At 50.2% G+C, this 26,573-nt stretch overlaps 2 protein-coding genes across 3 annotated transcripts; both read left to right on the top strand.

The window, feature by feature from the left end:
- The first annotated feature begins 11,246 nt into the window (after positions 1-11,246).
- On the top strand, positions 11,247-12,629 carry LOC134145508 (uncharacterized). Its single transcript, XM_062585059.1, has 3 exons — positions 11,247-11,386; positions 11,492-11,660; positions 12,033-12,629. The coding sequence occupies exons 1-3, from the start codon at positions 11,247-11,249 to the stop codon at positions 12,627-12,629; spliced, it is 906 nt and encodes a 301-aa protein (XP_062441043.1).
- On the top strand, positions 12,404-14,517 carry LOC134145380 (uncharacterized). 2 transcript variants are annotated; one of them, XM_062584814.1, is made up of 3 exons: positions 12,404-13,640; positions 13,744-13,851; positions 14,031-14,517. In XM_062584814.1, exons 1-3 carry the CDS (start codon positions 13,011-13,013, stop codon positions 14,328-14,330), a joined length of 1,038 nt encoding a protein of 345 aa, XP_062440798.1. In that variant the 5' UTR covers positions 12,404-13,010; the 3' UTR covers positions 14,331-14,517. The 2 variants fall into 2 exon arrangements, with proteins under 2 accessions (XP_062440798.1, XP_062440799.1); XM_062584815.1 differs by lacking the exon at positions 13,744-13,851.
- Positions 14,518-26,573: the final 12,056 nt, after the last annotated feature.

Here is a 26,573-nt window from a genome sequence, read left to right on the forward strand (position 1 = left end):
AATCTTGATACTAAAGATTTTGCACCAGATTTTCATTTTATTTCTTCACTTACATCTTTTACTGGTTTTTGTAACCGTGGTGTCTATTATTTTGGATATTGTAAGCAAATACTTACTTTTACTTTAACCTGGCTCAAGGTGAAGATGATTTCAATGCAGTTAGGTAGTAACAGGCAATCTTCTCCCCCTGAGTTTGTGATAAATTGGAGCACGTAGAGAAGCTAAAGATAGTTGGAGGTCTTCCTGTATACCGACCGGAGGGGAGAGTAAACAATACAGAAGAAAAAGCATGTGTGTTTCTGTGAGCAGTGACAACCAGCCAGGCTCTCTGTTACAAAGCAGGTGGTGAAGAATAGTGCTGAATCCTGAGTGCAAGTGTCGAGCTTGGCATACTGGTAAGGAAGGGAAAATACACATTGCTCCTTCTCTCTGGATACTAAAAATCTGAGAACCATCTTTCCCAAGTGCATCGTTAAATTTAACCAAGTATATACCTGAGCTGTGCTCCACCTTGAGTAACTAAGTACTAAAGGCTTAATGTGCTAGGGAGGAAAACTTCAGAGATGGCATTAGTTTAATGCTCTTGTGGTTATCATTACTCCCTTGGTCTTTTTTTCTAGAGAAAAACTATGGTCTGTGTGCTGTTGCCTTTTATGTGGTCTCTCTGCTTCTGTGTAATCCTTTTTTCTTTTTTTTTTTTTAAACCCTATAACTGCATTCCTTGGGGCAGTGGTGACAGCTAATTAATAGGAAGCGAAGAGGAGAATAGCCTAATCTTCTGCAGACCTAGAGCTCTCACTCTCCTGTAGCTAAAACAGTAAATGCTTTGTTGCACTAGTGCTGAATGAAATGAACTTCTCCAGTGTACTCTACGAATGTAACCCCAAAAGATCATGGCAGTGAAGCTTTAACAAAAGGCTGTCCTCTTCAATTAAAACCGTTAAATACTGGTTTGGATGCAGTTTGGCGGTGGGTGTGAGACATGAGCTTATCCTGATACTCAAGGAGTGCTCACACCTGAGAGGTGTAAGGATACTGTGTTTGCATTGAGTTAAGAAATAAGCACAGCTAGACAGGAGGTGTAGCTCTTTTAGTGTTTAATGGCTGCAGCATCTGAACCAAAATAAGTCAGTAGCAGAACTTGACTCAGTGCTATACAAGGACATGATGTATGACTTGGCTCTGTGGTAGCCAACAATAAACTCCTCTGCCAATAGAGTAGCACTAAGAAACATGGCTTCACTATTTTTGTCCTACTGCTGCGTAGTGTTCATGGAGGATGCCAACACTTGATGCTGCAAGTTTATCTTCTATTCTTAGTTCCTATTTCTTGCTTTGAAAGAAATGGTTTTGGAAAAATAAAAGCCTTCTACACACAGTCCGTGACCAAAAGTCATTTGATCTCTTTGATTTTCATTTAGTCTTTCTAAAAAAGAAAAGCTTCAGCCTTTTTTAGGCTGTATTTTTTGAGGTCTAAAAGACTCCTTGTGTCAACAAAATTGCAGAAGGAAATAGTAAAGGTCAGAGGAGACATGATTCTTGTGAACCCTGGTGAAATCTATTATTAGAGAGCACACTGTGCTTGAGCATCCGTTTGACCACGCAACAGCAAGTAAGGTGGCTTTGGCAGTGATCTGACAAAGCATAAGGACTTGTGAAGAGAGCAACATCTATCTGATTTTAGCCGTGCAGTGAAAAATATTTGATTGCCGATGTCCACTACTATTCCTGGGAGCAGCGCAGAAGCAAAGACAGAGTGATACCACTTGCAAGGACTGGTACGTTTTCAGTGATGTGACAGAGGCATCCTTTAACTAACTGATGCTTGATTTCAGAACAGCTGCAATGTAGTGAGATTTCTCATTTAAAAAAGAAAAACATATGTACTGGTTTCTAATAAGGAGTATATGTATCTAAATTTTCACTCTCCAATTCTTCACAGAAAAAAATAAAAGAATCTGCCCAAGTATGTTTATGTTGCTGATGTCAGTCTAAGTATTAACTTGGACAGTTTCCTGAGGTGTATCCTCAAGAGGAAAACCTCAAAGTTCTTAATCCAAAACCCAACTATACACTGAGGTTATCCTGAATATAGATGTGCTATGTACAGGTAGGGGGAACCTGTAACAGAAATCATCTCTAATAATTAATTCTTTAAAATACATATTTTTATATATATTCCTGAAAGATAAACTTACTTTGAAAGAATAGCTGAAAGGATTAAATATGCATATATTAACACTGAGACAATTTAAAGACTAAGATAAAAACATATACCAGCAACCATCAAACATCTGCTCTTCTTACAAACTATGTGGCATGTTCAATAGAATAAAGACGGCTACTGGAAGCAAAAGAATGTCTTTGGTAAGTAGATGATGCATGCAATCAAGTAAAGAAAAAACAATATGAATTTTTTTAAATTACATATAAAGCCATAACAAGTTGGGCTAATAACACTTCAAATTGCATCAGAAGGCAGCCATCTGATGAGGGCAATCACCCTGAGAAAAGCCACCAGGGAAGACAAAGACAAAAGGGAAAGCCTGCACACATTCTTCGCATTGCTTTTCACCACACAAGGATTAGGCTACGAGGCTTTCACAGTGCTGTTTCTACAGGATTTCATGAGGTTTTGGCCTGAGGATGGGAAGGACTGCTTGAACTGAGTTCTTAATGATATTAGTTCATGATGTTACTTCCAAAACAAACTGCTTGACCTCAGAGCTGAAAGACTGTTCTAAGTTTGAAATGTCAGTAGGGAAAGAGAAGATGATAACATCCTAATTAATCACATAAGATTTTATTTGCTTGTACGTCTTTAAGGAATTTAAAAGTGAAATATTGCATGGCAAGTAACCTAGTGACCCAGAGTGCTTCAAGGAATGCTGGCCAGAGGGAGACTGCTTTCTCCATAACTAGATGATCCTCGCAAGGGAAAACATGCCATCATATCTTTAACATGTTTGCTGTTTCCAAGCTAAAAGAAAGAGAAGGAAGCTTATTCCTTCCAGCTTATCCCACCCCGAAACTGAGCTCTTTAGGTAACTCAAAATACGTGTCACAGCTGCCTGACAGAGATGCCCAGCCTTCCTGCTGAAATGCTTGACTGAGGAGCGGATGCCCCAGTGTGTACTCAGGGGCTCAGCAGCTAAAGGAGCCACTTCAGACGAAAAACAAACCCTGAGTTCTTTCAGTTTGTAAGTAAAGACCTTTGAAGACCTTGAGCCCTTGAAAGCATCAGCTACTTCCTTCCTGGGCTGGGGGCGTCATTTCAGAGCTATTTAATTGGATGATGAGCTCAGAAACTGTACAGGCTTTTCTACTGAGCCATCTCTGCTGTGGCTGCATCCCGGGCCCTGAGGAGACATGGGCTCTGCTGGGAGCTGCTGGACCTTCTGCTCCATCCTGCTGCTGCTTGGTGAGTTTGGGTGAGGGGAACAAAACTGAAATCTCCTTGGGAGTATAACCAGCTGCCACCAAACATCTCTTCACTCAACTGTGTTGTTTCAAGTCCTCTTTTTTCCCTTCACAAGAGGAAAAAGAATAGGGATGGTGCGCAGATAGGGCTTTTTGGGCTGTAACTGCAGCCTGTAAAACAGTGATTTTGCTGTCAATGTTATTTTAATTTTCTCTGGGGAAACATCTTCACTGTGGGTGGTGCAGAGGAAAAAGATCTCTTCTCTGTATCACTGCTGCTCTTAATCTTAGATGAACTTTCTTCTCTGAAAGGATATGCTGGGAGACTAGGTTTGGAGACAGCAGATCAGTTTGGGCTGAGGTTGCAGCAGCTGGCTTGGACCCATGGGATGCCCAGGGTTCAGCCTTGGCTGCCTTGTTCTGACATCTTTGGCAAAGGAGGAAGAAAGAGAACTGATCTGGGGCAGTGTCTTTTCCAGGCTGTCTCTCGGCACCATCTAATAAGGACTATGTTCTCCACCCGTCATAAGATTTTGGGGGTAGAAGGGGCAGCAGAATGAGCTCTGCTACCTAAGACGACATTTTTGGCTGTTCCTTTCTCCTTACTTAGTGTCAGGACCTCACCATCTTGAAGACTTGAGTGAATCCACAAGTGTATATACACAGCGGTTAAAAAGCATGTCTCTTCCTCACATTCCCAGGGAAACAGACTATAGGAGATGTTAAATTCAACAATGCAAAAGATATTTGCAAAATGCTGTAGTCAGCCAGCAGTGCCCAGGAGACAATGTGAATGAATGGATTAGGAAGGGAATAACTCATCTTAAGAGTGCTGGGTTTGTTGTTGCTGGGTTTTTTTTTAATAACTCCAAGAACATATCTCTGAATAACCGTCTTCTTTCTCAGCCTTCATCGGGACTGCTACTATTCTCAGTACACTAAGGCATTGAATGTTTCCCATCTTAGTGAGTCCTGGGACAGAATGTCCTTTGGGATGGTTACTGGTATAAACTAAAAAAGTGAGAGGACTGTTAGTCTGAGATGTGTTTTGGGGAGCACCAGTATCTCATACTCAGAGCAAAAATGCTTATTTTAGAGAAGTGAGCGCTGTTCAATATAACACTATACAGACTGTTTCCTTTGTGGGACAGATGAGAACAGTCATGAAATGTTGGTAGGCATCTGCAGAAGGGTACACTGCTGATTTGCCCCTTCCCATTCATTGCAGGAGGAAACTTGGGTATCCTCATTGAAATTCTTCAGGATTCAGTCAATGGCACTGTTGGCAGGTCGGTACTCCTGCCCGTCTCCTACAAATTTATGAACTCCTCTTGCTTCCCACTATCGTTTCACTGGACGTTCAGTAACTGCTCAGACTCGCTCATCACCTGCACAGTTCAGAACTGTTCCCTGAGTGCTGAGGGAGCTCCCAAGCACTGCTCTGCAAAGAAGTTCTCACATGCTGCATACCGAGGTCGCGTTGCGCTTTTCCCTGAGAATGCATCCCTGCTGCTCCAGGACCTGCAGCTCAGTGACAGCGGGGTGTACAGTATCACCTTCAAACAGCAGATCCAAACCAGGCAGATCACCTTAACTGTCTACGGGCATCATTTTACCTCTAAAGATGACAATACCTGTAAGTGGTAAGCTGAAGATATTGTCAATTCTTGGTTAGCACTGGTTGAGCTGCACCATGGCCAAATATAAGTGGGAACAAGAATGGGAAGAGTGAATATTTATTTATTCTGTACAGTCAGATGATTCAGAGGTGACCCTCCTACAAGACTTCTTTGTAGCAGGTGAATCCTAACCCTCTACTGTAGATTAAACCCTGGATATGGAAGCTGTCTATGCCACGAAAGCCATTTTGTTGTCCTGATCAGCCTTGTGTTCCCATAATATTTATCTATATTGCCCTTAGTTTGGCATTATTCTTTACATAACTATTGCTGTGTATTGCTTCTCTTCTCTGACTGTGTGTGGGCCTAATGTGGGCCTAATGCAACCACACAAATGTAGACAATAGACATTTTCCTTTTCAATGAGTTGTGAGCAGGGCTAACGTACATCTTTCCCACCCTGATTTCAGTTGTTAATTGCTATTAACTGCATCAATCTTTAGCTCCCACTGGCACCCAAAACTTTTTTTCCTATGAAAAGGTAGATTAGCATTTTTGATGAAAGCAAATATTGCATACAGGACAAACATCCCCCTGGAATCAAAATATCTTAAAGCTGACTTTTGAGAAGGAAAACTTTCCAAACCTGGCAAGAAAATCCTTAGGACGTGTGTTCTCAGGAGTGGAGGTATTTGTTTAGTGCAATGCAAGTGAGAATAAGGTTTGATTTGACAGAGTTCTTTGCAAAGAGAGCCTCAGTGGGATGCCAAGCCCTCCTGACTGCGTGGGCTGTGACCATGCCTGTACATGTAGGGGTGCAAAAGTCTGGACTCTTGCCTGGCCTGTGCTGTGCCCTGGAGCTCAAGCAGGGCTTCACAGTGCATCTTAAAGAGACCTGGGCACTGCTCTGCTGTACTGAGTGCCCGTAGCTCTTGGCAAGGTTTGGGTTGACCCCAAAGGGTGCATGTCCTCAGGGTGCAGGCAACAGGAAGCCGAGACTCCGTGGCCGATCTGCAAATGGAAACAGTCTGCTACTTGTGCTGACTATCCAGCTTTTCATGTCGAAAGCTTCCCATAAACACTGTGTGCTCTTGACTGAACAGTCACCTGCTAAACTTGTCCCTGATGGCAAGGACATACTGTCACCTTCCTCACTAAAGGGGCTTCTTGGTATTTCAGCCATGACAGTTACTGCTTTATACCACACTCATATAGAGTCTCTTCACAGTGGTACAAGACCTAAAAGCAATAACGACCTACACTGTTGGAGGCTGTCTCATCTTGTTCCTTCTGTTTTTCAGTCTCTACTGCAAGTGGCGTTTTGGTGAGTGGATCTGTTTTGTGTTCTGTGACTGTAGCCTTAGAAGGAATATAACCACAGCTCATATTTTGCTTATTTTCAGAATGATTCTTCCCATGACAGCCTCTTCTAAAATATGGTTCTCCGAGCCACTGGGCAAGATCTCAGATAGAGGCGAACTCACAGAGTGTTTAAGGGATTTTTTTTTTTAATCTAGCTTAATAAGATGCAGAGTGTGACTTTTCTTTTCTTAGCATTAAGACAGTCTATCTCTTCCCAAACAAAAAGGCTTAGCAAGGCGGTTGGGGGGGGGGGGAATGTAGGGAGATGCATGTTTCCCGGAAGCTTTATTGCTTAAAGGCTTCCTGGGACAGATCAATCATACTGATGCAATGATTTTGAAACAATATTTTCTGTTTGTACTCTAAAGAAGCCTTACAGAAATGTTGAATTTAAACAACATTGAAGTTGTTTGAAACAACATTGCACATTGAAGTTACCTAACACTCCCACTGATGTCTTAAAGAGATCATGTAAGCATTGTTAAGCAGAAACAGGAAATTGCATTTGTCATGCAAACTATCTTACATGGTTAACAAATACTGATAAATCTCTTACAGGTGCAATTCTTCCGAAGACATCTAGAGTTATAAGGCAGCAAGAGGTATAGTAAGAAATAAGAAAATGATATGGGTTACGTAGATGACTGTTGCTATTAGAATCAATAATTGTAAATTGATTTCTGAATATTGAAGTATAAAGTGACATTGTGCTACCGGAAAACTGCCAGCCATCAGGAATATTCTTTATTTTAGGCTGATGATTTATTAGAATCATGATTTATCAGCTATACTTATATTAGGCTTATATTTCTTTATATTATTTCTCTTCAAAAATTTGGGGTTAGATTCTTTTTATTGCCTCCAGGAGGAAACTGTTGCAACACAAATCCAGGTACAGAGCCTCACGTGCTGCCTGGGAGCAGCTGTCTGTTGAGGGAAGGCAAGTCCAGCTTTGCCCTTTTTGAGGGCTAACCTTAGAAGTTTTTCCATAAAAGTTTTGCTGGTGGAAACCATTAACATGAGTAAAGCAGTGGGATAGGACCAGGCAGTAAGAGACTAAGTCAGGTCAGAGAATGATCTAGGCAGCTCTTGCCACAGCTTATGTATGTGAATGCACAGGGGCAAGTGTCATCTATGCAAAGTGGTCTATTCAGGAGAATGCATCCATGGCTATGAACAGTTTTCGGCATCAAAATACGTGAGCAGAGGAACCTGACAGGAAAATGGGGAAAGATTGGATTTTTGGCTAGCATTTGAAATGCTTTGCTGAAACTGACTTTTTCTGGCTTTGGTCTCAGAGCAACGGCTGCAGGCCTCCCATCCCAAGGGATGCTCAGGGAGAAAAAGAGCTTGAAAGCTCAAGTCAGCCTTGCTGCTGAGATACAGGTCTTATATGGCAAATTTCAATGCCTGCTGGAGCAAGGAACCAGAACCAGAAAAGCAAGCAGGAGTCCTGAGTTGCTCAGAACTGTAGGTGAATTCTAAATTCATGCTCTTGTTTTTACTATTTATTTAACACTTATTCCATGGTGGTGTTAGAAAACAGTTGTTGGGGCCCTGCTGTGTCCAAGGCACGGGATGATGCACATCTGTACTTTTTCCACTGCTGTCATTTCCAGCAAGGGACAAATTCTCCCTATCCTTTTCTAATCTGTACTGACCCTTCTGGAGAAAACTTTCATCTTTTTTTTCCATTTATCTGTATTTATCTAGTCCCCTAGTCACGATGAATCCCACATGGAGAACAAGCTGAGAAGAGATATATCCACAGTTTATGCGGTGATTGGCAGTGACCAGACACAGCCCGTAGTAATGCCAGAAGTTGAACGCCTGTCTGTAAATGTCAGTTGGCAGAAACACTGACTAACACAATGGACTGTCTGGGCTATGATCATCTCGGACAGAGACTGAGGGAGTGTCTAGCATTAGGCCCTATGACCTACCTGAGACACTATAACATCAACCAGACAACTCATTGAGGTGAACAGCACACCTTCACCTCTGATGCTGGCTCCGCTCCTGCAGACGCTGCATGTGTCCCACTCTGGCCTGGTGACTCTGCCCATGTCATGGGCAGGGAGAGTGGAAACTGGAATAAGCTGGAATGAATAACTTGTGCTACCATAAATACAAAGTTCCCTTTTTCCCCTAAAACATCTGAGAGTCTGCAGATGCTGGCCAGTGTGCATGCAGTTCTGGGAACTCTTCCTGACCAGAGAAGGGAGTCTTATGGCAATCACAAATAATTTGGGAAAGACATATCTATAGGATTTCTCAGTGAGAAAAACTAACTAGAATACAGGATACCAAATGCACAGTACTTTCACTATGAAAAGAGACTATACTACACACTGTCTGAACTGAAAATACTGCTATTGTTTTTTCCCCATCTCTCTTGACTGAGACATGTGCCATGTCCTGCAGAAATGGGCTGGTGATGACATCTGGGCTCCATAAAGCCTTATCAATGTGTTTTGTTTTTTTTTTAATCAATCTTTTTTTTAAATATCCTCAATAAGAGCAATTTCAGGACATTTCTGAGACAGGAAACAACTCCCATGCATCCTCTCGTGTACTGAGGAAGATAAACTGAATGTATTACATATCTGCAACTGTAAAATGAGGAAATTGTATTTCATATGCTTATCTGCTCAAATTCTGATCCCTAAAGAAAGGGAGAAGATACCGATTCCTGCATGTTTATGGACTGTTTCTCTCCAGGTATTGGGGGGGGGGCCCTCAGGTTTATAATAATAACTCAATGAGCTGCAGTGCTGTTTTGGAGAACTTCAGTTTCCCCCCACCCATCCAGAAAAAGTCCAGTAGGTCAATGGAGATGTCAAAGTGTTGTTCCGTCTCATCATTGCTGTCCTCTGAGCTGTGAGTCTTCCTCTTGAGAGAGGAAAATACCCTGCATAGGCTTTCAGCTCCTTTCTATGTCCTATGGACATCTATAATCAGCAGCTTCCCTCTTAATTATCACTGATGTGACCATCTTCCAAGGTAAGGAGATACAGGCTCTTTCCCACACTGCTGGATGCTCAGCTTCATCCTGTTCTTCCACAGTAAGTCTGGGAGGGCCTGAGGTGGAGGATTGTACCAACCAGGACCAAATGGTGCCTGACTAGGACCAATAGAAGGTGGATGTGGATGGTGATCTCAGCATGGTTCAATCCAGATGTGACCCACTGCAGCACTGTTACTCCATTGTAACTGTGACTAGGGGTTTATTCATAGAATCGGTAAGCTTGGAAAGTACCTCTGGAGATCATCTAGTCCAACCTCCTTGCTCAAGCAGGGTCACCTAGAGCATGTTAGACAGGGTTGCATCCAGGCAGGCTTTGAATATCTCCACAGAAGGAGACTCCACAACCTCTCTGGGCAACCTGTTCCACTTCCAGCGTTCCATTCCTGAGAAACACTGGGGATCATGAAAGTTGACATCTGCAATGAGGCTGTGGTAGGAAGAATCCTCTTCTACTGCCTTTTCTTGAAAGAAAGGACTTAGAAGGCACACTAGCTATTGGAGAAGTGAGTGGTTTCCCTAAATTAGAGAACTAACTTACTGAATTTGGCTGCGTTGTGCTTTTCCCTGAGAACATATCCCTGCTGCCCCAGAACCTGCACTCAGCAACAGTAGGGTGTGCAGTGCTGTTTTCACGTAGCAGATCCACAGCGGGCACGAAGCCTCATCACGTACAGATGCTGTTTCTCCCCTGTTGATGCAAGCAGTGTAGTGGGGGTGATGCTGTGATCAGGAATGATACCCTGATGACCCCAGCCACACATTCAGGCAGGAGGGAGGTAGTCAGGACTCAGATAACTCTCGCTCACCTGTAGGTGATGGAAGTCAAGCAGTCTGGAGTGGGTCACACAGGCAGCTATTAATTATTCTGCCTTCTGTGAGATTGAAGCACTGGTGCAAGAGCTTCCTGCTGACAGGTAAGAATTTGACTATCAGAGACAATGTGTCACATCTTACTAGTCTGCAGGAGACTTGTATTATTGGTAGTTAATGTGGATCTGAGAAGCAGATGAAAAACTGGTTCCTGTATATAAATATTCTATAATGACTGGAAGAGGAAAAAGGAGTGTTGACAAGGCTGAAACCAGGTGAAGAAGCATGTATTTGGAGAGGGTACATATACAAGTCAGCTCTAGCAGAATGCAGCAGGTAACATAAATACTCCTAGTATGGCAACAGAGGACACGGTAGGTCACCTTGGAAGAAGAGATAGATCCCTGGCTAGGATGGGTCTCATTGCTAAATGCAGTGGGGTTTGTGGTCATATTATGGCATTTGTGCATTTTTAATCCCTGTTTTAGTTTCTTTTAAGTCATTTTTGGTGCCTTACTGATCATTTTTACAGCATGCCTTCTCAAGTTCTAAGGTGAAAGGAGGAATCTTTAGATTTCTAATTATTCACTTATTAGATCTGTCCTGCCTGTGCTGCATTACTCTGCAAGGCCCTCCTCTTCCTGTGAGGGCAGTTTCCAGTGCTTTAAACACATAATGTTTCTTTTTCAATTCAGAGACACAGCACAGGTTGACCTAGGTAGACATGTAAGTCCAGAGCAATTCGCGGGCAGCAGGCACAGACTGGCCTGGCCAAGCCCAGAAGGCTGTTTTTCTCTAGACTCAGGAAGTGGGCCCAGAGGGCTGGAGACAAGGACACAGGGATGGGGTGTCCCCATGGATGACCGCGCACACAAGGCCATCCGGTCCCCACAGCGACTGGCAGGGCTTTGTGATGGGGGTCTCCCAGTCTGAGAAGAGCGACTCCGTCAGGAGGGAGCAGCTCCTCACGGTGCCGGCGTGAGTGGTGTCCGGCAGCGAATTCGGAGATGCCAGTGGAGCAGAAGGTGAACCCCTGTTCCCAGGCCGCAGACGGGCGCCCCAGCACGCGGGAATGCGGCGAGGTGAACCGTGGAGCTGGACGCAGGGAGGCAGCAGGCGTGGGGCGCGCGAGCCGAGCGCGAGGACGGTGGGGAAGGGGAGGTGCTGCGAGACGGCCAGCCCGGAGCTCCTGCGGCAACGGGGCCTTTCCTCGGGGCCCTTCGAAGCGGGGCTGGTGTCTCCTGCGCTTCAGGGGCCGCTTGTGGCACCCCAACCGCTTCCATCACACACCTCCTTCTCCCCGCAGGTGGACCGCAGTGACACAGCGGAGCCAGAGCTCGGCTTTGTCCCCCCGGAGGGACAGCCTGCCTCCGCTCCCCTGCCCAGAGAGCTCACGGCACCCCGAGGACGGCAGCGCAAAGGTACGGAGCTGCCCAGACCCGCGGGCAGAGCCGCTTCCCGACTGCCCGGAGCTGCCGAGAAGCCGGCGGCAGGTGCCGGGAGGCGACAGCGGGTCCCTGTCCCCCGGCAGGCCGACCGCCGCCTCGGCGCGGCGCTGCCAGGGCTCGGCACTGGGCTCTCCGGGGGCACTGCCTTCGCCTCTCCCTTGCCCAGCAGCGACCAGCCCCCTCCCCAGGTGCCGGCTGGGAGCAGGGCGGCGGCCGCCCGCCCGCGGGGCTGAGCGCTGCCACTGGGGCTCCCAGCAGGGAGGTTTGCCAGCCGGGAAGCAGGGAGGGTGCGGGAGGACTCCCCACCCATGGTAACTGGGCCTTTCTCCTGGGCTTCTGTTGCAGACGGGCAGTGTGGAGCACGGGGAGGCTCTGCCCCGCAGCAGTTCCTCAGGAGCAGAGCTGCTGCCTCTGCCATCCTTGCCGCCTCTCCCCGCCAAGGCGGCAACCCAGGCAGACGCGTCCCTGCGCATGGACAGAGGTCAAACGGCAGCGTCTACAAGCCAAGTCAAGCTGCCCCCTCTGCCAGCATCATCAGGATGCTCTGCCAGAGGCAGGCTCCAGGAGCTCCAGCGGTCTGCAGAGGACTTTGCTGATGACAACACCAGCAAAACCTCCCTCCTGGAAGCGGCACTTCCTTGCAGTTACCCAGGCAGGATGCTTCTGCTGTCACTGCGTCAAGGCAAGAGGGTTTCCCCGCCGTACCTGAGGCCAGGCCTAGCTCTTCCAGAGCAGCACTGGCAACACCAAGGCCATCACAAGGCCACGGCAGTAGGATCACTCTTCCCCCGCTCAGCCAGCAGCCTTCAGGACACCTCTTTCTCCTGGAAGCCCAGAGCGCTGCTGAAGGAGCAAGCCCAGGTGGCCCAGCCTCCACGGAGTGCAACAAGCCCTGGCCAAGCTACCCTGTGCTGCCAAGTCTGCCACAGGCTCCAGACGTGAGGGTGCACAGATGCAACTCGGTCATCAGTGAGTCCTCAGCATCCGAGAGCACAGACCTGCAGCCTCCTGGACTGCAAGGGCCGCTTGTTGGGACATCGCAGGTGGAAGGAGCGTCTCCTACCACGGATGATCGCCTGTGCTTGGAGACCAGCGGCAGAGATGTAGCAGGGGCAGCTGGACTCACCAGCAGCGAGAGCCCCAGCCCAGCCTCTCCTTCACGACATGGACATCGCAGAGAGGGCTGACAGCCCAGGCCTTGCATGACACAGCCCCTCACCATCCGCCGCCTCCCTGGAGCATGCGGTCGACTTGCTTGTCTCGGCAGCCTTGCAGCCGGCCGGGGATATGAGCAGGAGAGCCCTCTGACACTGCCCCAGGCGGATGGTGCTGCAGAGGAGCTCAGCGTGGCTGCGCCGCAGGGGCCGTTGCCACACGTGCTCAGTTCAACGCCCCTGCCAAGCAGAGACCAGCAGCAAACGGCGCCACGTGCCAAAGGTGCAGCCGTGGCACCTCAGCAAGGACCTGCTCCCCCTGCTCATGGCGGCGAGCGTGCCAGCTTTCCTGGGCAGGCACAGAAGGCCAGGGCTAGGACGGTCCCCACAGCAACAGTTTTTAAATGAGTGGGAGGAAGCAGCAGGAACCAGAGCCACAGCAGCACCGGGGGAAGCACAGGAGGAAGCAGGGCAGCAGGAGGTGGACAGAGACCTGCCAGAACAGCAGCAGCTGGAGGAATCTGCCTCTGTCCACACGATCTGGGTCCGGCCAAGCTGCCAGAGGCTCGTGCCGTGGAGACACCTGCGCGACAGCGAGGCCACAGACGCTGACGGAGAAGCAGATGGCAACCCGCAGAGCGCGCCTCTCCCCCAGGCAGTGGCCGCAGGAGCCGAGGCAGAAGATCCACCCTTGGCCGGAGGCTCTCAGCAAGAGGGGACCAGCATGCTCCTCCACACGTCAGGCTCCTCAGAAGGAGGACCAGCAGCTTCGCCCTCGCATGGAGGCTGTCCACACCAGGTGAGCAAGGAGCAGGTGGCTGGCACTGACCATCAAAGGGACTCAGGGCCATTTGCAGCATCCCCACACTGTGTACTATTTTCCCCTGTTGACACCTCATTAGGGGATGGCACTCACCTGTGGGATTTTGCTCTCCCCCTGCATGTTCCCTCTGAGCACAAAGACGAGGCAAATTCCTCCTCCTCCAGAGACTCCCCAGAGGGTGACCCAGGTACGTACGTGAGTCGAGAGCTGTTCTGGGGGCAGAAGACCCAGCCCGGCCCAGCAAGGGGCACTGAGGTCGGCAGCACTAAGCCATGACCTCTCGGGAAAGCCCTTGGTGGGGGGGGCAGCAGGTGCTCGCCCTGTGCTCGCGCAGCCCCTCACCCACAGCTCTCCTTCCCCCCACAGCCACCGCCGCCCTCCCACACCCACTGGCTCCCAGGCCCTCGCTCCTCGAGACGCCACTTCGGGCTCTGCGCAGAGCCTTCACCTGCAGCTGTCTCACGGGGCAGCGAGAGCGATGGGGCCGGGAGGCGAGTGCTGGCGGCTCCGCTGACATTGCGGCTGGTCCTGTGGACGCAGAGTACAAGGAGGGAGAACAACGTGGATGCACGCCACCACACCGGAGGCATTCGGCTCGCACCACAGCACATGCTACTTCCTGCACGCAGGAAGGAGGAGGACCTGCCAGCCAAGTCGTGCAGCTAGAGCCATGCTCTGTCCCGGGGGTGACACAAATACTGCCTCCAGCCATTTGAGAGACCCAACAATGCTGCCAGACACAGGGGCCTTCAAGGACAAACATGCCACACACCGGGACGTGCGCGCAAACACTCTTTAGGCTATGGCCAATTTGTGCTTGCAATAAAAGCTGGGGGAGCTGTTTCCCCTGTTACTTGGTGTCAGCAACCTCTCAAGACACAGACTGGCGCAGCCAATGCCCCTGAAGCCAGGCACACTGGGAGAGGTACCCCTGCTGAGTGATAGAAGCACTGAGCAGCTGAGGCGGGAGGGGGCTTCTGAACATTTCTGCTCCATGCTCCTGCTGCCAGGTCAGCTTTCCCTGGGCCTGGCACCATTGAGGTGCGACTGCCCGTAAGGATGGATTCCCCCGTGACTCCAGGCCCCTGCTCCTGTCTTGCACTGCTTTACTGCCCTTCTTGCCTGCACACACAGGTAGCAACACAACAGCATGACAAGGCCTCATTGTAGTGACACAGCATTGCCTGGCCTAAAGTAAAGCCCCTCATCAGCAAGCGAGGACAAGAACTTGGGGGAAACCAATGCACAGCGGGCACTAAGGGAGACTCAGCGATGGGCACATTCCCCCCCCCCCCCCCCCCCCCGAGCTAACAAGGGGCTGGAGGAACTAAGGCATCAGCTGCTGCAACTCCATCCTGCTTACACAGCTGCTCCTGAGTCGGCCTCGCAGGAGCTAATAGCTATGGAGCCATCTCTCTGCGCCAGCCCAGCCCAGGCAGCAACAACCAGCTCCTCTACGAGTCACTGGCAATAGCAAAGACAGACATGGTGGAGCCCAGGGCAGCTCCCCAGACTACCCAGCTCTCAGCATGGGGAGACTTCATGTGCATATGCAGACCACTGAAGACAAATCTCTGGTGAGCACCAGCCACCCTCCCCAGCCCACCCTGGCCATCGCCAGGGCACAGGGAGGCTAAGGGAGAGAAGAAATCGCTCTGTCCCAGCCTGCCAGGCAGCTGCAGCTCCCAGAGCAGCCAGCAACCCCGCTGCCTCTTTGGGAGGCTCCTCCGCAGCCCAGGGCAGCCAGGACTGAGGCACGAGCCAGGCTGGCTGCAGGGTCGGTCCTGGCCTGCGCCCTCTGGCCCCGCTCACCCACCAGGTTGGCAATGCCACTGCTTCAGCCCCTCTCCCCAGTGCTGGAAGGATTCTTTCCCCTTGTGCCCAACCAGACCTCCCTGATTTGGTTGAAGACACTGAGCTACCATTTCACTTACTAACATTGCCAAGGTTGTGGTGAATCCCAGCCCCAGGCTTAGGGAAAGTCTCCCCAGCCTGGCAGAGAGGATGGCATCAAATAACATATGCAAAAGACTAGTCACAAAGCAAATGTTTTCCCTGATCCTTAGCCCTCAAGTCATAGCTAGCATCTCAGGCCAGCAACCTGAGAAATGGGAAGGCAGTAGGTACAAGAAAACCACCCTGCAAGGGTCACATTTCTCCAGTAAGGGTGGACTGACACTGGCAGAGAGAAATTTCACACCACCAGGCATCAAACCCTGACCGTAGCCACACGCTCTCCAGCCTGGGCCAGGGCTGCTGCTCACAGTGGCCAAAGCCAGAGGACTTCAGGCCCAGGGTATTCTTCCTTCCCTGGCTGCTAAGTCTAAAATCAAGGTGCTCCCACACCCAGGAGCCTTCTCCATCTCAGTCCCACAGATGCGGATGCTGCTGTTCCCATCTGCAGCTCCAGCCAGGAGTGGCATGCTCTGGGCATTGCAGAAAGGCATAGTCACACATACATACAGCCCACACATGGCCTCACCCAGACAGAGCCATGCCTGCACTAGCACTCACCAAACCCCAACAGTGCTCACCCCCCTGTGGCCACAGAGTCTCATCCTGCTCCTTCTTGCCCTAGGGCACACCTGACAGGCACAAGTGCAAACAGACATCCCCACCTCAGCCCTCAGGATAGCTCTAGTTTGCACAGCAGTTTCTGGGCTCTGCTTAGATCTTCTGAGAACATCTTTGGAGGCGGAAGCAGGGGGGGATTTCTGGGAACTCTCTGAGGAAATAGAGGGTGTCTGCAGCTAATAGCTAAGGAGAGCTAGGTAAGGACAGCTTAACTCGTCCCAGGACATTCCAGCTGCTGTTAACAAGCTCTATCGGTTGCTCCTGACCAGAGGGTGTTGGGGCCTTTGTTCCAGCTGACTCTCTATGAGGCAGGGTCAAGCTCCCTTTTAGCCAGTGCTAGGCAGAGGCCTATATAAGAGCCAGGCCTAGAGTGAAGCTCCTAAGGGCAGCCAACAGATGCAGCATTTTGTGTAGTAGTGGGCAAAGCAGGTGTTCCCATCTCTGTTTGGACCAGCATACATGTTCTCAGATATGGCTGTGACATGCCCCAGGGTGTGCTCCCCAGTAGCTGTTGGAGTTGCTGTCTCTGTCATGTCAGAGGCTTCCATGAGGACAGACTATCCAACGGTGGATGCAGCTCTGCAACTCTCAGGCTGCAGGAAGTCCCGGGGCCTCTCAGGGAGGCTGGGGCTGATAGTCATCTTCCCTGCTGTTGAAGAGTTGTGTTGCCAGGTAAAGGAGCTACAGAAGGAAATCAGCAGGCTGCACAGAGTCAGAGAGGGTGAACAATAGACAGGACTAGTCTCAGGAGACCCTCCAGCTTCAAGAGCCTCCACCGCAGTGATGCAGGTGGAGCCCACGCCTTGCAGGATGGTAAGTCATAACACCAAGGAAGGGGAAGGGTGGAAGCTAGTGACTTCTTGCACTGGAAGGAAAGCTCCTGCTCTTTCTGAAGGCTTGCAGTTACTGAATGAGTTTGCTGCCCTCAAAGCTGAGAAGGAGCTGGGCATGCTTTCAGCAGAAGCATCTGGGCTGAGGGACCCTATGCCATGCAGGGGCATCTGGAGGAAGTGGCCAGGGACAGTAGTGGGTGACATCATGCTGCAGAGAACAGAAGCACCCATCTACTGACCTGACCCCCTGCCTAGAGAGGTTAGCTGCTTGCTGGGGGCTTGGATCCAGGATGTTGTGAAGAGCCTGCCAAAGCTTCCCTGCCCTCCTGACTATTGTCTGCTGCTGCTCTTCCTTGTGGGCAACAACGATACTGAGCAGGGCAACTTGGAATCCATCAAACATGGCTACAGAGCTCTGGGGGTGGTGGTCAGGCATATGGGGGCTCAGGCGGCTTTCTCCTCAATCCTGCCAGTGAGGGAGAAAAGATGTGAGGAGGAGTGGATGGATCCTGCAAGTCAACAATTAGCTGTCCAGCTGGTATCAGTTGCAGGGTTTGGGGTTCTATGGCCATGGGACCCTGTTTGAAAAGCAACATCTCCTTGGGAGATGGGATCCACCTCGCTAAGCAGGGCACATGCGTCTTTGCCAACAGGCTGGCCCACCTTCTAAGGAGAGCTTTAAGTTAGGAATGACAGAGGAAGGTGAGAGTTACAGGGATCGCACAATCAACAAAACAGTGCTTAAGTGGGGGTACCTCAAGTATTTGCATGCAGGCAAGGAAGTGCCTACAAGACAGGCCTACGGGGAAACCTCTTGTACCCCTTCTGGGAAACTGGCACCTTTGGATGCCCCTCTGAAGTGCCTGCCCCCAAATGCACACGGAATTGGAAGTAAATCTGTGTCCACTTGCAGGGGTGTGACCACACTGTGAGTATGGAGACATAGGGGGCTAGCTCGCACAACTGGAATGCTGTATTGGATGGGTACATGCTCCTTGGGAAGTCCCAGCCAGAAAGGTTGAGGGGGACTCACGATATATGTGAGAGAGCAGCTGGAATGTACGGAGCTCTGCCTAGGGGTGGATGATAGGCTGACTGAGAGCTTATGGGGCATACTAATATGGGTGACACTGTTGCTAGCATCACCCAAATGATGTGTGTTTGTAGAGGACACCTGATCAGGAAGAAGTAGATGAGGCCTTCTACAGACAGCTGGCAGTAGCCCCACATTCACAGGCCCTGGTCCTCATGGGGGATTCTCACCCCAAGATATGTGGGAGAGACAACTTAGCAAGGCACAAGCAATCCAGGGGTGCCTGGAGAGCATCAAAGGAACTTCCTGATACAGGTGATGGAGAAGCCAATGGGGAGAGGCACTCTGTGGGACCTCAAATTTACAGGCAGGGAAGGGCTGGTTAGAGTGCTGCTTAGAAGGTTGGAAGCAACCTTGCCTGCAGTGACCATGACGTGGTGGAATTCAGGATCCTGCAAGCAGGGAGCAGAGCAAAAAGCAGCATCGCAACCCTGGACTTCAGGAGAGCAGGCTTTGGCCTCTTCAGGGACCTGCTTGGAAGAACCCCATGGCACAGGGGCCTGGAAGGAAGAGGGGTCAAAGAAAGCTGGATGATATTCAAAGATCACCTCCTCCCAGCTCAGGAATGGTCTGTCCCAAAGAGCAAGAAGTCAAGCAAAGGGGACAGGAGGCCTGCATGGATGAAAAAGGATCTCCTGGCAAAACTCAAACAGAAGCAGGAATTATACAGAAGGTGGAAGCAGGGACAGATAACCTGGGAGAAATGTAGGGACGTTGTTCGAGAAGGCAGGATGCGTCTAGGAAGGCTGTGGTTGGTTCAGTTTATATACAGACTACATAACACATTCCAAGGTTTTATTTACTGTTTACTGTTTGGGGTGGGTTGGTTGGTTTGTTTTTTAAAGGGCAGCCTTAGCTAAGGCCTCTTCCCTCTTAGTTCATTACCACTTAAATTGGATGCAACTATTCTTGAAGCACAACCTTTCCTTAAAAGTAAAGTTTGTGCTTGTGACCTTTGCTTGCCCAAGAAGCTTCTCAGAGAAGGAAGAAGGCACCTGAAAAGCCTTATTCTTCTCTCGTAAGCAGAGACCATATTGGTGAGCCCTATTGTCACCATTGCGGCCAGGTGCCCTTTCCTATAGCTAGCCATAGTAGGTAAAGCTTCTGTTCTGACCAAGCCAAAAGTATGATGAATTTACTGGACAACTTGATGCAGTGACTCAGACTGTACCCATCTCGCCTTCTTTTAGAGGACCACAGGCCACTCTTCGCCAAAGCCTGGCACCAACGGAGAGGCAAGGGACCTCTTGAAATCCCTGCTGGGGCACTGGCAGAGAGTGGACTGTAGGCTCCTAAAGCATGTGAAGACTGCTGCCCCTGAACCTTCTGGAATAATGAAGCTCAGTTCAGAATCTGTTGGCCAGCCCTATGACCTGAATACAGGAGAATCTAAGAGGGGACTAGACAGAGATTACTGTGTTGCCGGGTTTGGTTTTGGGTTACACATAAACTGCTGGCTGAGTCTGAGAATGGGGTGGGGTCCAGCTGCCTGGAGACTGCCAAAAGAGCGTTCCCCAAAGCGAGGGGTCTCCTCTCCAACTTGGTGGCTCAACAGGAGGCTCCCTCTGTCCTTTTGCATGTTTTCCCTATGTACTCTGCAGCTCTGCTCCCAGGTGAAGTAAGGCACACAGGGCTCTGTGAGGTGCGAGGCATGGAATGGAGGCTCTGTGAGGCACAAGGGAGGTGGTCCACCCGGGGCCCCACCTTGTCCTGCCTGTTTTTAGTTTGTCTATAGTAAGGTTATAACAAGAACTGAGCAGCATAAAGGAATTCCTGTGCCCCAAAGAACCCCAGCGTATTTTAGGTGTACTCATTTCTCTCCTAAGGCCTGCAGGTATCTTAGTAAGTGGAACTTCTACAATAAGGAAGTTTCCAGTGAAGAATTCCCTTCAGAAGGACCTCCCGACTGAGCTCGGACAGCGCACTTGAGAGGAGCCCCAGCACGGCCCCGCGGCGCCGGCGGGCGGCCTCCTCCGCGCCGGTTGGCCGCTGCCACGGCAACAGAGGCGGTTTCCGCCTGGCGGCGGCGCCTCTCGCGGCGCGCGCCGCAGCCGTTGGAGGGGGCGGGGCGAGCGGGAGGGGCCGCGCGCCCGCCCGCGCCGCCGTTGCATGCCGGCGCCTCAGGGGCGCGGCGGGGCGCGGCCGGGGGCGGGGCGGGGCCGCCCGCGCCGCCGGGCTCTGCGGAGCGGGGCCGGGAAGGCTCTTTCTGCACCCCAAACACTCTGTAGGTGTTTCAACCTCTGTGATGCTGCTGGCCGCTCAAAACCAGCATTCATTAGGAACAAGAGCGCAGCGGTTCAGCGAATGGTGGTTTCTTTGGCAGCTGCTGTTCTCAGTTACGTGGACAGCATGCCCCTGCGGACTCTAGAGCAGTGTCTCTCCATCTTTTTGCAATGATTCAATGCACTCCTGAAGAGCCTGGCCGTAGGAATTAATTCTCATTGTATAGAACAAAAAAGCTGTGACCAAATGATGTCACAGACCCCCTCCCCCCCATTGCTTTATTCTTCCAGGTTTATCCTTGATGAACGTAGTAGCAATAAGTATCCAGCTCCTTAAGTTACTGTACAAGGAGAAGGTGGTCAAATGAAAACGAGTATACAGCAGTGTGCTTCTTCAAATGATGGCCTCTAAATAATATAGTGAGTAACAGAGAACTGCTCAGTGTAACTCACTAGGATACTCCATAAATAATCTCCAAAATTGCAGTGGCTGAGTCTGACAATGGGTTCAATGATGGTGGTAGCAGTGGTGGAGCAGGACTGTGGCGGTGACTCGCACCTGAAGGGCAGAGCCTTTGACACAGAGGAGTACTGCAAATACAGACAATTATATGGCTCTAACCTAGTGCCTGAGAAGGGAACAGAGCAGAGCCAAAGCTTCTGCCTGAGCGTTGGAACTTGTGAAAATAACAACAAATTCAAGGCGTGGATTCTTTGAGTGCTCCCCTACCCTACTTCCGAGGGATAGTTTTCTCACAGCAGTCCCTTCTCAATCTGATCCAGCTGTGTAGGCGACACACCCTGAAACAGATCTTTGTCCTCCTTTCTCTCAAACATGTTGATACAAAAAACTTCAGCCTTATCCTGTAATTAAAGTGGAGCACACTACTGATCACTGAATGACAGTTCATTTCTTTATCTAATCCTCCACCTAGCCCTGCATTTCAGTATGGAAATGGCATTTTTGTAGTGTGTGGTCTCAGACTATGTGGTGGACAAAAGGGCAGACACTAAAAAATAAACCGGTTCACTGTCAGACTTTGACTCAAATGACTTGCAAGAACTATTGTGCCCAAAGGGGCATCCCAGCTTTCATAAGGATAACAGCTTGTGGACACAGGTTTGTGGAAAGCCTTGTCTCTCTGCGAGCTGAGATTGCCTCCCAATGCCTTCTAGTTGTCTCTGCTGTAGCGGTAGTAGTGTGCTCTGTTCTTTCCAGCTTAGGGGTTGCCTGTGCCATGTTTTGTAATCATTGCTTCAACTGGAATCACTCCTCAAGCCAGCAAAAGGTCAAAGGAGGATGGAGCATCTGGCTCGCTATGCCAGAAGCTTGCGAGAGAAGGAAGAGATGGACAAACTGATGCTCCTGCCAATCAAATGAGGAAACCAGGAGGCAAGAGCGGATGAAGGGACACCATGGCCTAAGCCATAAGAGGTCCTGTTTAGGAGCCTTGAGCTAGGCATTTGCGGCTCTTCTACCGCACTCCAGGTGTGAGAGTGGTGGTCTCAAAGCTGGGGAAGCTGTGGAGGCTTGTGTGCAGCTACAGCGTGCCAGCTTTCCTGGGCAGGCACAGAAGGCCACGGCTAGAACAGCCACCAACAGCAAGGGGCTCACAGCAACAATCTTTAAATGAGGAGCGTGAGGAAGCAGCAGGAACCAGAGCCACAGCAGCACTGGGGGAAGATCAAGGTGGGTGGACAGAGGAGGAAACAGGGCAGCAGGAGGTGGACAGAGACCTGCCAGAACAGCAGCAGCTGGAGGAATCTGCCTCTGTCCACATGATCTGGGTCCAGCCAAGCTGCCAGAGGCTCGTGCCGCGGAGACACCTGCGCGACAGCGAGGCCACAGACGCTGACGGAGAAGCAGATGGCAACCCGCAGAGCGCGCCTCTCCCCCAGGCAGTGGCCGCAGGAGCCGAGGCAGAAGATCCACCCTTGGCCGGAGGCTCTCAGCAAGAGGGGACCAGCATGCTCCTCCACACGTCAGGCTCCTCAGAAGGAGGACCAGCAGCTTCGCCCTCGCATGGAGGCTGTCCACACCAGGTGAGCAAGGAGCAGGTGGCTGGCACTGACCATCAAAGGGACTCAGGGCCATTTGCAGCATCCCCACACTGTGTACTATTTTCCCCTGTTGACACCTCATTAGGGGATGGCACTCACCTGTGGGATTTTGCTCTCCCCCTGCATGTTCCCTCTGAGCACAAAGACGAGGCAAATTCCTCCTCCTCCAGAGACTCCCCAGAGGGTGACCCAGGTACGTACGTGAGTCGAGAGCTGTTCTGGGGGCAGAAGACCCAGCCCGGCCCAGCAAGGGGCACTGAGGTCGGCAGCACTAAGCCATGACCTCTCGGGAAAGCCCTTGGTGGGGGGGGTGGCAGGTGCTCGCCCTGTGCTCGCGCAGCCCCTCACCCACAGCTCTCCTTCCCCCCACAGCCACCGCCGCCCTCCCGCACCCACCGGCTCCCAGGCCCTCGCTCCTCGAGACGCTGCTTCGGGCTCTGCGCAGAGCCTGGTCCTGTAGATGAGGAGCACAAAGAAGGAGAGCAACGCGGACGCATGCCATCGTGCTGGAGATGTTTCCCTCATCCCGCAGCATTTCCTGCCACTTCCTGCCTCTGCTCTTGGTACAGAAGGAGGACCTGTTGGCCAAGACGGGCAGCTGGAGCCACACTCTGTCATGGGGTCAACACAAACGCTGCCCCAGAGCACTCCTGCCATTCGGGAGGCCCAGCAATGCTGCCAGACACAGGGGCCTTCTAGGACAACTCCCATGTACACACAGTCATGTACACACTCTTGTCAGTCTACGACCATTTTCTACTTGGAATAAATTTGCCAAGAGATCTCTACTTTTCAGAGAAGACTATGTGACCTGACAATTTCATGTCTTCAAGTACCCATACTCCTCATTGTTACTCTTGGGATTTTACTCACAGCAAGACTCACAGGCAAGGTGTGATTAAGCTTGCGATTAGCTCTGATCTCTCCAGCTTCCTTAGTGGTTGCTCCTCCAACAGATTTTAGGTCTGGCAGATCCAATTTGAGCTCTGGCTAGACCAATCTTTCCCCAGACTTTATCTCCCATCACACATGGGGACATGGGGAATCTAGCTCCAAAAGCCAGGGAATCTGCTGCCCACTTCAGGGCAGTGCTGCTTTCAAGGCAACCCTCAGTAGGCATTGTAGCATCACACAGATAAATGAACAAACTCCCTCTGCACTCTGATGATGACAGCCCAAAGCATTATACATGTACCATCAAAGACTCCTTAACCTTCAGCCTAAGGCAATCCCCCAAACACAGGCATTGCCATGCAGATGGGATGAAGCGCTCTTTGCTACCTGGTCTGCACTGCTTGTGGCTCTGATACACAGCAAGAGCTCAGCTCTGGAGGAAAGAGGAAATCCACCCACAGCTCCCTGCCATATTCAGAACTGTTCACTGGTTTTATCCGTCAGATTGGTGTTTCTCAAGCAGCACCTGTGTTGCTCTGTTTTGTAAAGGCTGAGAAAAGGCAGGCTAACATTTTGAAGGATAAACGTACTGTAAACCACTTCCAGTACTTCTGCCCCTGATGAGGTTGATATCTTTTGCACTAGTTGCTATGGGCAGAAGAAGGCAGGGATGTTTTAGGGGCTCAATGAAACCTTTAGCAATTACATATCTTCTTCCTGAGCTTTCAGTAGATCTATGGGGTGGCAAGGTCATGTCTTGAGGAAGAATAAGGATCCTCTATCAGCTTTCTGGACCTGTATATCACAGGGTTTGCAGTGATTAATCCTATCTTAAAAATAGCCTTTGCATGACAGCTTGCACATAGCACAGGAGCCCACAGAATGAAGCAAAGATCTCATAGCTACCTGGACATGCAGTCTGGTAACATAGAAATGGAGGAACCGTGGGTCATAGAGCCTGTGTGTCTGGGTGCCAGCAAGTGGGGAGAGTGAAGTGTTTATAGTTTCCACTAACCTGGTGTGTGTGGAGATGAGCTTGTAATTTACTGGAAAACTTCAAGCTGGATTAACTGATGAGTAGGAGGCCCAGGGTCCAGGCAGGGATATTAGGCAGGCTGAGAGCCCATGCTAATATTTGCAGGATTCATGAGTGTGGAATGCTTATGGATCTAGAGAGTGAGGGCGTGTCTGTTTTCACTAATGAACTTTAGTCCCAATCAGCTAGAGAGGAGGAATAGGATTTGGTTATCTGTCCCTATGTTTTATGTGAGTTTCATAGAATAGAATCAGTAAGGTTGGAAGGGACCTCGGGAGATCATCTAGTCCAACCTCTCTGCTCAAGAAGGGTCACCTAGAGCATGTTAGACAGAGTTGCATCCAGGCAGGCCTTGAAGATCTCCAGAGAAGGAGACTCCACAACCTCTCTGGGCAACCTGTGCCAGTGCTCTGTCACTCTCACAGTGAAGAAATTCCCCCTCACGTTCAGGCGGAACTTCCTGTGCTTCAATTTCTGCCCATTGCCTCTTGTCCTGTCACATGGGACAACTGAAAAGAGTTTGTCCCCATCCCCTTAACATCCTCCCTTCAGTTGCTTGTACACATTGGTAAGATCCCCCCTCAGTCTTCTCTTCCCCAGGCTAAAGAGGCCCAGCTCACGCAGCTGTTCCTCATAGGGCAGATGCTCCAGTCCTCTGATTATCTTCGTAGCCCTATGCTGGACTCTCCCCAGTAGCTCCATGTCTCTCTTAAACTGGGGAGCCCAGAACTGGACACAGTACTCAAGATGAGGCCTCACCAGGGTTGAGCAGAGGGGCAGGATCACCTCCCTTGACCTGCTGGCAGCACTCTTCCCAATGCACCCCAGGAGACCATTGGCCTTCTTGGCCACAAGGACACATTGCTGGCTCATGGTCAACTTGTCATCCACCAGCACTCCCAGGTCCTTCTCTGCAGAGCTGCTCTGCAGCAGGTCAGCCCCCAGCTTGTACTGGTGCCTAGGGTTATTTTTCCCTAGGTGCAGGACTCTGCACTTGCCCTTGTTGAACCTCATGAGTTCTGGTAGTGTTATATGTGGATGTTGTTACAGGCAGTGCCCTGTCTGTGGCAGTTTGCGTAGCCAGCTGTATTAGTGCTCTTCGTGCATGAATATGCGTCTCTGGAATACACAGTAAGCCTTGCTACTCATTGAACTTGCAAATGGAAAAGTAGCTGCCATGTCCATCAGCCTAAACCAGAGAGGCCTCTAGTCTCCAAGGGCTGGGCTCAACTCCAGCAGCTGGGCAGGAGGGGTCCCCTGGTCCCTGAGCCTGCTGGAGGCATTCCTCTTGCCCTCAGTCCCTCCCAGCCTCTTCTGCTACCTCCAAACTGACTTTTACTGTCCCCATTGCAGAGCCCCATTTGGCTCCCATTTTCCTCCTTTCCATTTGGCAGAGATGCTAAAATGCAGAAAAGTTAAATGCAACTAAAGGCGCAAACCATAGCGGTCCCTGTGAGAGCCTCAAGCCCCGTCTTCCTGTTGAATAGCACCCGGATATGGATAACTTGGTGCTTTTTCAGGTTTAACTCTGATTCTTTTCCGAACATGCTTTTGCTTTTTTTTCTTAAGAACTGCAAAAGATGAGTTAAACAGCACAGTGTGAAGTGTTTTCACACCTCCATGCTTATAAATAAGCTATGCCACACAAAGAGGGGCTGGGGAAGAGTTAGTAATTTCCTCTTTGAGGTGAGGTTTTATTTCAGTAACATTTACTGGCCTCTAGACAGTAGTCTGTCAGTCCTTGAAATCCTCTCATCCTGAAGGCACTAGGCGACCAGAGTGCATCTGTAGATTGACTCAGGGCAACAAGTGGTGCCAGAGGTGAGACCTGTTTCTTTGGGCCCCTCCTCTGGCTGAGAAGAGACAACATGGGCTCTACCCAGGGCTGCTGGACCCTCTGCTCCATTCTACCACTTTGTAAGTCTGGGAAGGAGAGTGCGCTTTCTATCTGATACTAAACTTACCTCCGAAAGTAGACAGTTGCAGGGTGTGCAACAGGGACCTTTTCTGCTGTTCACTCTACAAAAGGCACTTTTCTTCCTTTGCTCTCAGATTTTTCTTTTATTATTATTTTTCTGCTCTGAGACATACGGGATTTATCTCAGGCTGGGTATCACACTTCCAGCCTGTTGCTAAGCTCAGGGCAGCAGCCACTGAGGCATGATGTGCCCATTCCCAGGAGGCTCCTAGACTAGC

The sequence above is a fragment of the Rhea pennata genome, chromosome 11 (genome assembly GCF_028389875.1).
Source record: "Rhea pennata isolate bPtePen1 chromosome 11, bPtePen1.pri, whole genome shotgun sequence".
Classification (NCBI taxonomy): Eukaryota; Metazoa; Chordata; class Aves; order Rheiformes; family Rheidae; genus Rhea; species Rhea pennata.